Source organism: Apodemus sylvaticus, chromosome 2, assembly GCF_947179515.1.
Source record: "Apodemus sylvaticus chromosome 2, mApoSyl1.1, whole genome shotgun sequence".
Lineage (NCBI taxonomy): Eukaryota > Metazoa > Chordata > Mammalia > Rodentia > Muridae > Apodemus > Apodemus sylvaticus.
The window spans coordinates 58,168,318-58,181,646 of NC_067473.1; the positions used below are offsets into that span (position 1 = coordinate 58,168,318).

The 13,329-nt window shown below is 44.6% G+C and overlaps 1 protein-coding gene across 4 annotated transcripts in view; it reads left to right on the forward strand.

Moving 5' to 3' along the window:
• The window catches only part of Lrguk (leucine rich repeats and guanylate kinase domain containing), a 102,196-nt gene that overhangs the window by 66,485 nt on the left and 22,382 nt on the right, over window positions 1–13,329 (forward strand). The window contains exons 16-18 of one of the 4 annotated variants that reach the window (XM_052172462.1): window positions 1,544–1,785; window positions 1,819–3,303; window positions 3,391–3,645. The exons of 1 other annotated variant lie outside the window; for it this stretch is intronic. In XM_052172462.1, coding sequence (XP_052028422.1) covers window positions 1,544–1,785; window positions 1,819–3,303; window positions 3,391–3,645 — 1,982 coding nt within the window. Of the gene's footprint in view, window positions 1–1,540; window positions 3,646–13,329 lie in introns of those variants that run through there. 2 more of the 4 variants (XM_052172461.1, XM_052172463.1) reach the window with 2 other exon arrangements.

A 13,329-nucleotide genomic window follows, 5' to 3' on the forward strand; every position in this document is an offset into this window, starting at 1 on the left:
TCAGCACTTGGTTTCATAGTTATTATGCTTTTCTTTTAGAATTGTATACATGTATTGCATACATCATGTAAGCATATAGAACTTGCCATTTTTAATTTTTTAAAGAAAATTTTACATTTGTTTACATGCATGCATGTATGAAGATTGATTGTCCCTTCCCCCATGTGGGTTCCAGACATCGGACTCAGGTCATCAATCTTGGCAACAAGAGCTTTAACCACTGAGCCATCTTGCCAGCCCCCATTTTCCATTTTAATCACGTTAGGTGTGAATTTCAGTGCCGCTGACTGCATCCCCAGTGTTGTGTAAGCATCACTACCACCTGTTCTCAACGTTTGTCATTATCTGAAACATAAGCAGTAATCCCCCTGCCCCAGTCACCTCTGATCCACTTCCTGTTCTCTGCCAGTTTTCCTACTGTAGTTAGCCTCACCTCTTAGCTTAACCTTGTTTCTTGTCTAAAGTAGTGTTTTAGCTTCTATGTGTGATAAATCTGGCGATAAAAATGACGAGACGAGGGTATGCATCAATCAGGAATCCTACCGAGAGGGAGGCTTTTCAGACTTCCCACTTGTCCCTTCCATTCTCAGGAGACTTCGAACTTGACTGGGTACAAAAGAGGACCAGACTGGAAGGTTCATTGTGAACCCACAGTGGCACAAACCCATCCTTCCTCAGAGGAGGAGAGACAGTAGTCAGGGATACATTTGCTGCTGGAGACAGACCATTCTGGGGTCACCAGGATCTCTCCCAAACAGGGCTCAAACGATTCTTCAGGCTTATTCCAGGCTGATGTGTTAGCTCTGACTAATGCACACTTCAGAGCCATGCCCGTCTGCACTGGGATAAGATGGTTTTTAGGTCACCAGAAGTACGTCAAGGCTTCTGCCATTTCTAAGCCAGTGCATGATGAGGCGACTGTATCCAGGAGACCAGAGCCACTCTGAGACGGTGGGATTGGAGGAAGCAGTCCCTCTCTGCAGCCTCAGCATTGCCAGAGCCTCTGGGAGCTGTTTCTGTAGCCAGGGAAATCTGGGGGTGGGGGTGGGGTTGAGGGCAGCGGCTTGGAGCCTTCATCTTCAGGAGCAGGCCCTGGTGTCTTAGGCTGACCTCGAACCCATGTCTGCCTTCCTCCTTCTTTTCCTTACTCACTGAGTTCCTGCGGAACTCTGAGCCTCTAGGGTGCTAGTAAACAGGCTAGGCTCCTTGCAGTATCCAGATTATGTCTTAACCGTTAAACAGCAAAACCAATCTCATTCATTTGGAAACTTTCTTTATCATCCACAGGTCCAAATGGTTTTGAGCAAATATCTGGATGTTTATTCATTCAAATTTCTTTTTAATTCACCAAATTTGTCCTAGATTTTTCTATCGATCTAGAAAGTTGTAGCTACTTAGTCTTCCCAAGGATAAGGGAGAAGATCAGCGTGCGGTTTTCTTGTTTTAAGGGTCTGTGTGCATCACCACAGGGAAACAGGGCTTTTGTTGTTAATTTCTAGCAGGAAAGAGCCTTTGTAGCTAACTTCTCTTTATATTAAAGCAGGAGCTTCCTCTAGCAAGAAGACCACCTCTGGGGTCCCTGCACACCTGGTCCCCTCCCCCAGGCGCTTGGCAAGACTACAAGCAGATGGCCAGAAAACAGAGGCTTTCCTGGAAGTGCAGACTCATGCAGCGGTCCCTGAAAATCAGAACCCTGCTCTCCCACAGAGCCAGGAGTTAACTGAGGAGGGAGAAGCCCCTAAGAAGGAGTCTAGTCCCAGCAGCCACCTGGATCTGCCTCAGCAGGTCAGTTCTTCAACACTTGATATTCCTCAGCAGGCCCAAGACATATCACCAACGGTGAAGGAAGAGGATGGTCAGCCAGCCAACCTTCCTCCAAAAATAGCCCCTGAGATGGATGGCCCTGAAGATGAGCCTGGGCTACTGGTGCTAAAAGCAGAACAGCCTTCTACGATTGCATCTCAAGAGCCACCTCAGCACCCTGCTCCTGCTCCCGCTCCCGCACTCAGCCCTCAGCCAGACCAGGATAAGGAATCTGGAGAGACCAAAGTAGCCCCTAGCAACCCGGCCCTATCTGAACCTGCACAGGGACCTGACCCAGCTCCCCTCAGCCCTCAGAGAGACCAGGATGAAGGTACCACGTCAGCCAAGCCTGCATCCAGTAGTTCCAGGCACAATGTTCCAGAAGATCCTTCCCACGCTGAGGCAGAGAAGCCTACTGGGGACTCTCAAGCACCTCTGAAGGAGGGAACGCCCAAAGCAGAAGTTATCCGGGCCAGCACTCCTTACCCAGAAATTCCACCTCCCCAAGACTCATCCACAAAGGTCAGGGAACAGCCAGTAGCCTTACTTCCTAGAAGCCGGCTGGCTCCTACCAGATTGCCACAGCCCCAGACCCTGGCTCCCCTCCAGAGCAGGAGACCCACACCCAAGCTTCTCTCTCCCAGCAGGGAAGAGGCTTTGGGGACAAGCTCAGATCAGACCCCGAATCCCTCTCCCGGGTCTCTTCCAACTCAGGAAGGAGACCCCAGTAAACTTCCTCCCATCAGCCCTCCCCAATCTAAACCACCCCGAAACCTGAGCCCCCATGCAGTCCACAGCCCACAGCAAGCCCAGGCTGGAAAGGCCAATGAGGTGAAGCTCCCACTTATTAGCCCCCCAGCCCAGGAACAAACCCTGCAGCACACCCCCAACCCACCCCAGGAAGAGGAGGCACCCACAGTCCGGCTCCCAAATATTCCTGCTCCCTCCACGGAATCTCAGCTTCCTCAGAACATCGGGTCAAGGCCTACCTCGAAGCTAGAAAGGGAAAGGAAAACTCCGAAAGTAGGCCATGGTTCCAGTAAGAAGGTTCCAGATCTGCAGGGCACACCTCACAGCCGGGAGCTCACTAAGCAGAAGGGAGCTAGGAAAAAACCTCTCATGCAAAAAGAGATGGCTAAAGAGTCGCCACACCCGAGAAAGAAGCCAACTGGCAACCCTCAGACAGCCCAGCAGCCAGAATCCCACGGCAAGCCAACTCCTAGGAATGAGTCCGACCCGCTTGACTTCAGGTCTTCTCCAAGCCACACTGAACCAGTGCCAGCAGACCCCCAGAACCAGGAGAAAACCCGCAAAGCACACAAGCCGGGAAAGAAGGCACAGACCAATCCTACCCTGAAGGACGTGGCTCAGTCCATACGTACATCCCCCAATGGAGAAATGTCTGAGGGCTTAGCTCAAGAAAATGAAACTGCCCTCAGTGAGGATCAGCCAACCAGTGAGGGCCAGGCCCTGCAGGCCCCGCAGGAGGCTTCTGCTCCGGTAGTGCATCCTGAGGGAAGGGAACAGGCTCAAAAAAGGGAAAAGTCTCAGAAGAGAGAGGCTGTGGGGAAACCCTTAAATGAGGAGATGGCGGCCCCTAGCCAGCTGCGGGCCAAAGAGACACAAGCCCATAAGGACACCAGGGAGATGAGACAGAGCTACGCCCAAAGGCACAACATACTTGTATCTAAGCAGCAATCCAGGGAAAAACGAGCCCGAAAAAATGGAGGTGTACTACAGGACAGAAATCCTACTGCTCCCCAGAATCAGATATCAGAGGAGGATCAGGGTAGCCGGACAGGAAGAGTGCGAGCCAGGGGCAGCCAGAGTATCAAAGTGTAAGCCTCGGCTCCTCAGAAGCTGAGATCCTCAGAAGTTGTGCTGTCACTGGATGGAAAGGCAATGACATCCTTCTGCAACCGCTTGCCAGCACCTTGCTTTGGGGGTCCCAGAAGTCATCATAACTCTGCTTCTCACGTGACACCTGACTGGTGGCTGCCAACGACTCAGTCAGTCTAGAACACTTGATCTGTGTCATCAAGAGGTCCTCATGTCCAACTACGAGTTTCAATGGGATTTCATGGCTCAACCTGGGCAGATTGCCATGTTCCTTAGGAAAATTCGCTTCTAGATTAGAAATGTTCCTCATCCTTTTTGCATTATTGGAAGGGGCTGCAGCAAAAGGAACTCTGCAAAAAGGAAACCTGGCAGTTTCTAGGGATTCCCAGCCTGCAGTTAACTTGTGGGGTTGCATCTCTACAAGCCAGACACTGGCCGAGCTGAGCATTTGAGGTCCACATCGGTCTGAGTTATGAAACTTCCTTTTGTTTGTTTCCACATTTTCAGATGAATACTTTTCTTTTGTCTTTGACTAGGAATCTCATGGTCCATGCCTTCATCATGCCAAAGCATCTGCTTGAATCCCTTAAAAGAAATTTGTGTGTGGGTGTGGGGGGAAATGCAGGGGAATCATTTTTCATTCATCTCTCCATATTATTCTGTTATATTCCTGTCAATGACTAAGGTACAGCCAGGGCCAGCCCTCGGGAAGCTATTAGCAGGAACTATGTGTACATCTCATATAACCAAACTACAGAAGGGCGCAGGAGGGGGTGGGCTCTCAGAGAGACAAGGGGCCAGTTATTGAGCATCACCAGGGGTCTCGTTATCTTCTGGACTAAGCCAGAGCCGAGGGCCCCCATCCATCCTCACCTCTGTTGATCTCCATGTCGGCTTCATTCTTTCAACTACAAATGGTTTAAAGCCATTCTCTCTACATAGCAGGGCACGAACACGAACAACTCTCAAGTTACATCCGGTGGCATCTCTCACCCCTCTTGTAAAGACACTAATCTAAATCATCCCTAATCCTAATATTTGAAAAAAAAAATCCAAGGAAAGACCAGTTTCCCCTTCGATCAAACATTCATTTGGAACAAACAACTCTGGCCTGGGCGTGGCTACCACCGCCCAGAGCCCACTGGGCCCACTGCTCTAGATGGAGGCCTACATTTCCAGAAGGAAGGATAACGGCAGTCCAGACAATCCGCCCCCAATTCCACTCTTTAAAAAATGTTAGAAGACAATCATTGAATGATAACTGTGTGTACAGGAATGTATGACGCTATGTTTGATATCCCGTATTTCATCATGTAACAAATGACTAGAGCCTGTGTCTTGTCTTATACAAAAGCTATGTGCCCGCAAAACCTGTATGACTAGCAATAGTACTTCAAGTGCAATAGGGGACATTGATATTTTTAATATCATGGATGTAAGGGAGCCTCTCGGCAAACAAGACTGTTCTCATAACTGTGATATTAGTAGTTATCTCCTGATTTATCTGCCTTCTCCAAGATAAAAAGCAATAGGATGATTTTTTTTAAAAGTAGTTTATGTTTATTAAGTGAAGTCATCAAGGAAGCCTTTGTTGAACATTTTCTCTCAGTATGACATAGTAATGGTGACTAGGTATGTAGAAAGATGATGCTGATATGTCTGACAAAGGTCCAACCCTACACCATGTAGTTAGGGTACCCAGGAGTCCCAGAGCATGCTCAGATGTATTTGGTACCCCCACAGATGAGAAAACCTGTTGGTTTACTTTTCTAGACTGTAGTAAGGGTTCTCTCTGAGAAGACCACTGAGTTCAGCCTGCTAGAGTGTCCCAGGAAAAGAACTTCAGTGAAAAGTTCATCCCTCGGCCGAGCCTTCAGGGCTGTAGAACTGGTCATAGATGGACGGGCTAGGGAGTGTTTCCTGTTGCCTAAACACACAGGCAGGCAGGAGCAGCTGGTGTCTCCTAAGGACCCGGATGCCAGGTGGCCTGTAGACCCATCTAACCTGTGCCTTGAGAAGGAGCTTGAGAGGCCAGGTCTTATAGCAGCAAAGGAGGGCTGGGCACTAGTACCGGTTGGTTTTGTGTCAACTTGACACAGGCTGGTGTTATCACAGAGAAAGGAGCTTCAGGTGAGGAAATACCTCCATGAGATCCAGCTATAAGGCATTTTCTCAGTTAGTGATCAAGGGGGGGAGGGCCCATTGTGGGTGGTGCCATCCCTGGGCTGGTAGTCTTGGGTTCTATAAGAAAGCAAGCTGAGCAAGCCAGGGGAAGCAAGACAGAAAGAAATATCCCTCTATGGCCCCTGCATCAACTCCTGCTTCCTGACCTGCCTGAGTTACAGTCCTGACTTCCTTTGGTGATCAACAGCAATGTGGAAGTATAAGCTGAATAAACCCTTTCCTCCTCAACTTGCTTCTTGGTCATGTTTGTGTAGGAATAGAAACCCTGACTAAGACAGTGCTTAAATGTGTATTTCAGAGATAAAGTTAAGAAAGACAATACTATAGGTAGAATGACTGGCACTTCATGGTGGGAGTTAGGACAGGGCCTGTAAGATGGCACTGGTGGCTGGGAAGGCCAAATCCTTATCTAGCTTAGCTGTGGAGATGGTGCATTATAAAAGACAGCAAGCAAAGGATTGCCTCCATTTCTCCTTCCTTCCTTCCTTCCTTCCTTCCTTCCTTCCTTCCTTCCTTCCTTCCTTCCTTCCTCTCTCTCTCTCTCTCTCTCTCTCTCTCTCTCTCTCTCTCTCTCTCTCCTTTCTTTGTTTCAGCGGGTGTCACTGTGTAGCCCTTGCTGGACTGGAGCTTGCTGTATAGACCATGTTGATTTTGAACTGAGAGAGAACCACCTGTGTCTGCCTCCCCGAGTGTTGGGGTTAAAAGCCATGCGCCAAGATTCCCAGCTCACCACTCGTTTTTCTGGATATGGCGTTTGGGGTGCTCTAGGGAACCAGAGCCCCACGTGGTTAGCAGGCTTTGGAATCACGCCGGGTGTCCTCCTTGGCTGCTGTTTGGGGGCTGCCTTTTTCATTCGTGTTGGCGTGGGACACAGTAAACAAGTGTCTCTGCTGCGAAGAGGCTCTAGGCCCTAAGAGAAGGAATTTTTTTCTTTGTGCTTCTTTTATTTCTGCGGTTTGAAGTTGTATGCCTCGGACTCACTGCTGTTGGACATTTTGAAAGGAGTGAGAAAGACTGAGAGGATTCTGCTGCTAGTATTGATTACCTTGCTGCAAGGAAAAAAATTTAATTTTCAGTGCAGAGTATAAATATTTAAAATGATCGTTTTCCATCTACACCAACAGGCAAAGTTCACATAGCCTCCACCTGGGTTTGTCACAAAGCGATCTTTAGCGAGAAAAAGAAAAGCCAGGGCTGGCTTTAAAAGTCACTGTACTCATACTGCCGCCGCCTTAGGAAGTCTGGCAATTAGTGTTCAAATGGTGAGGGCATTCCCACCAGGCACAAGAGCCTTCTTTACACATGGAAAGAGCTGAGCCCCCACAAGACACAGAAGGCACAATCACAGCTCACAAAAGAGGAAGTAAAGGATGTCCAATAAGTATGTCAGAAACAGTTTAACCTCGATGTAAGTTAGAACAGAACAGACATATGAAACATATGAAACAGACATGTCAGGACGTATGAAACAGGTTAACATCTATTCGGGTGAGGAAGTTAATGAGAATACTTTTCTGAAGAACAGTTTTCCACCTTCTGTCAAAGAGTCACAGCTTACACACCTGATCATTTAGACCCAAGAGTTACCATGAAGAAATGTACACAAGAATGTTCATATCAAATTTATAATGAAAGTTAGAAATACTCTATGTAATGGAATTTTTGAAATACATTCACAACATAGACATCTGCCTCATGTTGTAGGCATGTAGAATATTACCTTATAACCTTGTAGAATATTCATCTGAAAGACTGTGTTCATTACATATGAGGGAGAAAGAGGGTTAGGAAGGTACAGTCCACTTGGGTCTTATGTTAGCTCCAGAATACTATGTTGTGACAATTTTTCTTCTCTCACTCATGTTTTTTGGTACTTTCTAAATTTTCTGCCATGTCTATTTAGTCTATTTAAATTTGACATAATAAGGGGCTTTCTACGAGTCCAAGGTGACCTGCAGAAAAACAGAATAGCCTCCTCCGATCATCAGATGTATCACCTTACCAAAGGGGGAAAAAAAAAAAAGCTTTCTATGTTGGGTGACGTTATAGAATGGATGGAACCTAAGTTTTTCTTTATGATCTATCATCCACTTACAACTGGTCTGCTTACTGGTATTGAAGAATATAGTTGCCTTTTTCATTAAGTAGCGTGCTTTTGTAGTAGGAAATGGAATGTTCTTAGTATCCATTAGCTCCCTGGTCTAAAAAATATTTTTTGAGCAAGTTCCATAGATAGAAGTATATTTCACAGTATCACAACCCAGTAAACACAACGACATAAAGGAAATAAAATATTCTAAGACACCCTTCATAGGTGACAGACTCATATTTTCTATGGTGCTGAGTTTAAATTTCCTAAATGCAGTAGGTTGTGGCCTCCTAGATCAATTTCACATTGTAGTCTGCACTCCACAGCTTGGAAAGCTGTGCACTGAGCCTTCTGAACCTCAACTTGGTCCATTTCCTAGGGCCTGCTTGCCAGGGCTCCTGCTTTCTCTGCCTTCACGTTGGCTGGATAGTCTAGCCTCACCTCGTACTGAGTTCTCTGGGTGCAGGAGCTGGCATACTGGCAGCTATGCCTTTGTTATTATTGGCACCAGCCTGAATATATCCAAGCTTCCTATACATAGCTATAAGCTCTTTTATAAAGCTTACAAAACACTTCAAAACATTCTTTATCAATGGTGATGCTACCACTAAATAGTCAACTCCCATGCCCTCAGCTCCATGACAACCCTATAAACAACCCTGTTACAATAAAGGAGCCTCCAAATTCCACTTGAGGTCACTGAGGTGCTGATACAGTATCTAGCACAGTATGTCTATAGATGAATTTATGTGTGTGGTAGGGTTTGAAATAACATTTTTGTGTTGTCTAGGCATCCAGAGAAGAGAACAAATGCCCGCCCCTCTTTCTGTGTGTTGATAGGTAGGCTGATAGGTAATGTTAGCAGTGTAGACTGATAATCTCAAGGCCAACTGTAGGATGTCAGTCGTAAGCATGAAAATGATGTTAATGATTGTAACCTCAGAAACTCTCGGTTGCAAACAACACGGAATGTCAAAACGATCTCTAGAAGCTTGAGGTACACTACAGTCTAGTCAGGAGTGAGGAGTATACTGAAAGCAACCAGAGCAATGTTTGCTTAGTGCCGAGATGAGCGTTCATTATCACTAACATGTAAACAGCGAAAGAATATTACATTTGATCATGAATTAGAATGGGGCAATGTATCCTATTTAATCTAAGTGGAGGTGTTAAGTGGAACTACCTTCTCAGTAAATTCCTTTATGTCTTCAGCCTTGTCTAAATTAAGGAGCTTAGACAAAATTAGAATGAGATTAAAATCATTATACTTCAGTATAACATTCCTGAGATGGGGGCTTCTTCAGTAGGCATTCACAGGCAGCCTGCCACTGCAGAAGACAAAGAGGGGCATCAAATCAGAGCCAATGGTGAATCTCCTTGTGACATACACATCAAACACTTAGGATAACAGCTGACCTGTAGTACACGCTCAGTAAATGCTATCTGTTCTTTTTATTGGTATCTCATTGATGATGGAGATCAAATATATTTTACTGTGTAGAGAGCACGCCGTCACATTGCCATTATGTCTCTGGGTGACAGCTGTTCTGTTTTCTCTTTGTGGTGGCTTTTACTCCTGCGTCTACCAACCCACAGTTTCCAAGAACAAAGCTAAACATCCAAATGGAGCAAGGCAGAAAAGCCTTTGCTGGGGAAAGCGACCGATAAAATAGTGCCTAAGAGGAAATTTTTCCTAAAGCTGAGTTGGGCCAGGTGCAGCTGTCTGAACCTGGGTCCCAACTACTCAAGGAGCTGAGGAACAAGGGGTCCCTTAAGTCAAGGGAGGTTAGCAGCAAGGGACTCCCTTTCAGATGTGGCAGTGTGGGGTGTCAGAAATATTTATTCAGATATATTGGTCAAAGGAAAGGAAAGTTTGGGCCTGTTCTAAGGCTTCCTGTAGGTTTCTATCCCCTCCTGGCTGTCACTGCTAGCTGCCTGTGACCCCAGTTTCCCATACACTGCAGATCGTATAAATCAAGCTTCCCCTCTTGACATTTGCTCCCCTCCTCTATATTTTATTTCCTTCAAAGCATCAACTGACAACTTTGTGTGATAAACTTACTCATTTTGTTAAACGTTCTGTCATTATATGTTTTAATTGGAACATTCTAGATTCCATGTCTGAATGCTGGTTTGTTAGTTGAGCTCCATTTGAAGACATTATTACAAAATATAAAGTCTGGAAGAAAGAAAAGGTTTTGAACTTCATTTTCTCTGTATATGAATATATTTTTGCACACGTCTTTTCTCCTGGTGTGGAATCTGTTTCTGTTTAAGTAGATAGCTTTCCCTTTGATTGGACACCGAAGAATAGAATAGAGCACCTCACTGTTCGAATAGTTTAGCAAATGTATTCATTTTGCCATTGAAACATGAACATTATTATTCTATTTCCTTGGATTTATGAGATTGCTTTCTTTCTACATAGAATCTTATTTTGCTATGGAAAATTATCATGGGTATTATATGAAGCGATTTTTCTACTTCCTATTATTCCTTTCTTAGTACACAAACAGACATGATGATTTTGAGATGCAATTCTGCCTTGGAAAAACAGCTTCTTTTGGTACCTTCAGTTGTGTGGAAATACTCCCTAATGAACCCAATGTTTTCATTTCCCACCACAAATTGTGTAACTGTTCTATTAGAAATAAATATTTTACATTCTATAGCACATTATTGTGTTTTAATTTGTCTTGAGTTACTTTCATGGTTGTATATTTCATGATGTATATTTATATGCCTATTTCTTGTAAAGGGTTGTGGGAATTTACGCGTACAAATTACTCTTAGTTAAAATAAAACACATGTTTTTAGAGCCTTCTTTGTGTGCGAGGAAAAAAACCAAATACTTTTGAAGTCATTGGATACTGCGAAATTTTTTTTTCTTCTGAAAACTGAATCCTGTTTCCCAAGCCATCCATTTCCAGAGTCTGCTTCTTTCAGAGAACTAGTTGAAATGCGATTCCTTCTCACACTTTTATTTAGGTATTCACAGAGTTTCCTTTTGAAAACTGATGAGCCTGAAGTGTTTGGAGAGTGGCCGCATCATCGTTGTGGCTATGCTGCACAAGTCGTTCGACTACCTGAGGAGCACTGGTCAATAAAGGGCAGCTCTCAGTGTTAGTGCTATCCACAGCCTGGCTGCCACAGCCATTTAATCAGTCCTTACTGACCTGGATGATAGCCTGTGCTACCCCATCCTTCCCGTAGACTACTCTCTCCTTCCCTGTGTGTGAGCTATCCTAGGTAGCCTGCATGAGGCACTAATAAGCATGCACATACATGATTTGATCCTAGGTATTTTGTCTCTACCACATGTGATGATTAGATTGGATTCTGCACTTATTCCTTTAAGATGCATTGTGCAAATAGTATTTAAGTCACTTGACTTCAAAGGAATGTGTCTAAATACAAGGTGTAAGTCATTTAAGATAATGTAGAACTACATTCCAGTTATTTCCATATCCTTCTGCATTCCCCTGCATCTGCTAACGATACTATCCATAAAGCAACTTTAAAATCCACCACGCTTCATTAAACTCATTTACGCTTCACTGTAGGCATTTAAATAAATTTAACTGGCCTATATAAATGAAGGGCTTGTGTCTTTTGTGGACTATAAAGTAGTTTACATGCTTTTTAAGCGTTGCCTCAAGGTACACCTAAATTTAGATACTTCGACTTAAGATGACACTCAGGAAATCTGAGACAGTGCATTGCAACATGGGTAATTCTCTCTCAGTTTTTAACTGAGAAGGGAGATCTTTTGTCTTCTGATGTATTAAGAAAATATATTTTAAATGATATGGAACTCTTTTTTACAGGAGTTCAAGTCACTAAAATAGTGGCATTATAATGTAGTTTAAATAATATAAACACATTATCTGTGCCTCAAATGTTGTGTTGCTGCTAGTAAGACATTAAATGACATGGAATGGCAGTCACCCTGCAGTGTTGGATTGAGCGTGGCTGTGTTAAACCATGGCACAGCTGGCTCATGTCTTAGAAAATGAGGAAAAGGAGCCCACGTGAAAATAAGATTTTGAATTAGCTTATATATAATGTTTCCATAAGAAAGATCCAGTAGATAGGAAATTATGAGTATACACATATATGTGATATATGATTTTCTCTATGGCAGTTGTTTCAATGAAATTGGTCTTCAGTTTTCATCTTTTAAAAGTATTTTTAGGAATTCTTTGAAAATCTCATACACTGTACCTTAATCATATTCACCCTCCTCCCCCTAACTCCTCCCAAATCCAACCCTCTTCTATACCTACCCAATTCTTGTGTCTTGGGCAATTTTTAAACACACAGAATCCTGCCTGTATACTCTTGAGCATGTGGCCATCTGCTAATCAACCAACCTGGGGGCCACACCATAGGAGAGAACAACCATCCCCCACCCCCAGCATCTACCCATGGCAATAGCGACTCAGCCTAGGGGTGGGGCCTCAGGGTCATTTCCATTCCTTCCTGTATTTCTTGGGCTGTATACTGCTTTATAGATCCTATGAGTTCATATGTGCAGCTGCCCTCTTGTGTCTGCTTTTTCTTTTAGGCATCTACTGCTCCTGGGTCTTACAATCTTTCTACTTCCCTCTTCTACAATGATCCCTGAGCCTTGGGGAGAGTGAGTGTGATATAGATGTTCTATTGAGGACAAAGGATTCCACAACCATCCTCTTGGTGGGTCTCTGTTAATCACCATCTACTGCAAAAAGCAACTTCTCTACTGAGATTTGAGGGATGTACTGATTGATCTATGATACATCACCTGGATTCAGCTTACTGCTATGTCTACTTAGTGAAGTAGTAGGTTCTACCCTGACTTGTGATCTGTCTAAGCACAGGTCCTGATTACAGGCCAGGTATGGGGTCCATCTTAAGGAGCAGGCCTCAAATCCAACCAGAAAGTGATTGATGATTCCCTTGGTACTTGTGTCACTGTCGCGTCAGGGGCATCTCTTGCCAGACCATTCATTATCGTGGCTCTGAGTCCACAGCTGCAGAAGAATGGTGATTATGTCTCTCCTTTGGTAGCATGCTATGTTCCAACACTGTGAAAAATAGCCAAAAATGAAGCTTCCAAGTTAGCAGCAGCTCAATGTCTTCATGTTCTATGACTTAAGTTTGTGGTGGTCAGCAATAGGGCCTTAGTGCTAAGTTGTGGGGGTAACCAAGAGAAAGAGCAGCCCATAAGGTTTGGCAGTCTAGGGGACCCTACTGGTAACAGCTCCAGAAGAGGTGACCCAGTCCTGGCACTGGGCTTCTTCTTAGTCAGCAAATGAAAAGATAATGAAAATATGGAGCAGTTACACAAATTTTATTCAATTTCCCTAGAATCATCTGGTCTTTTTCATAATGTCCCAATCAAGAGGACAAGAGTTTAAGAAAGTAACAAACAA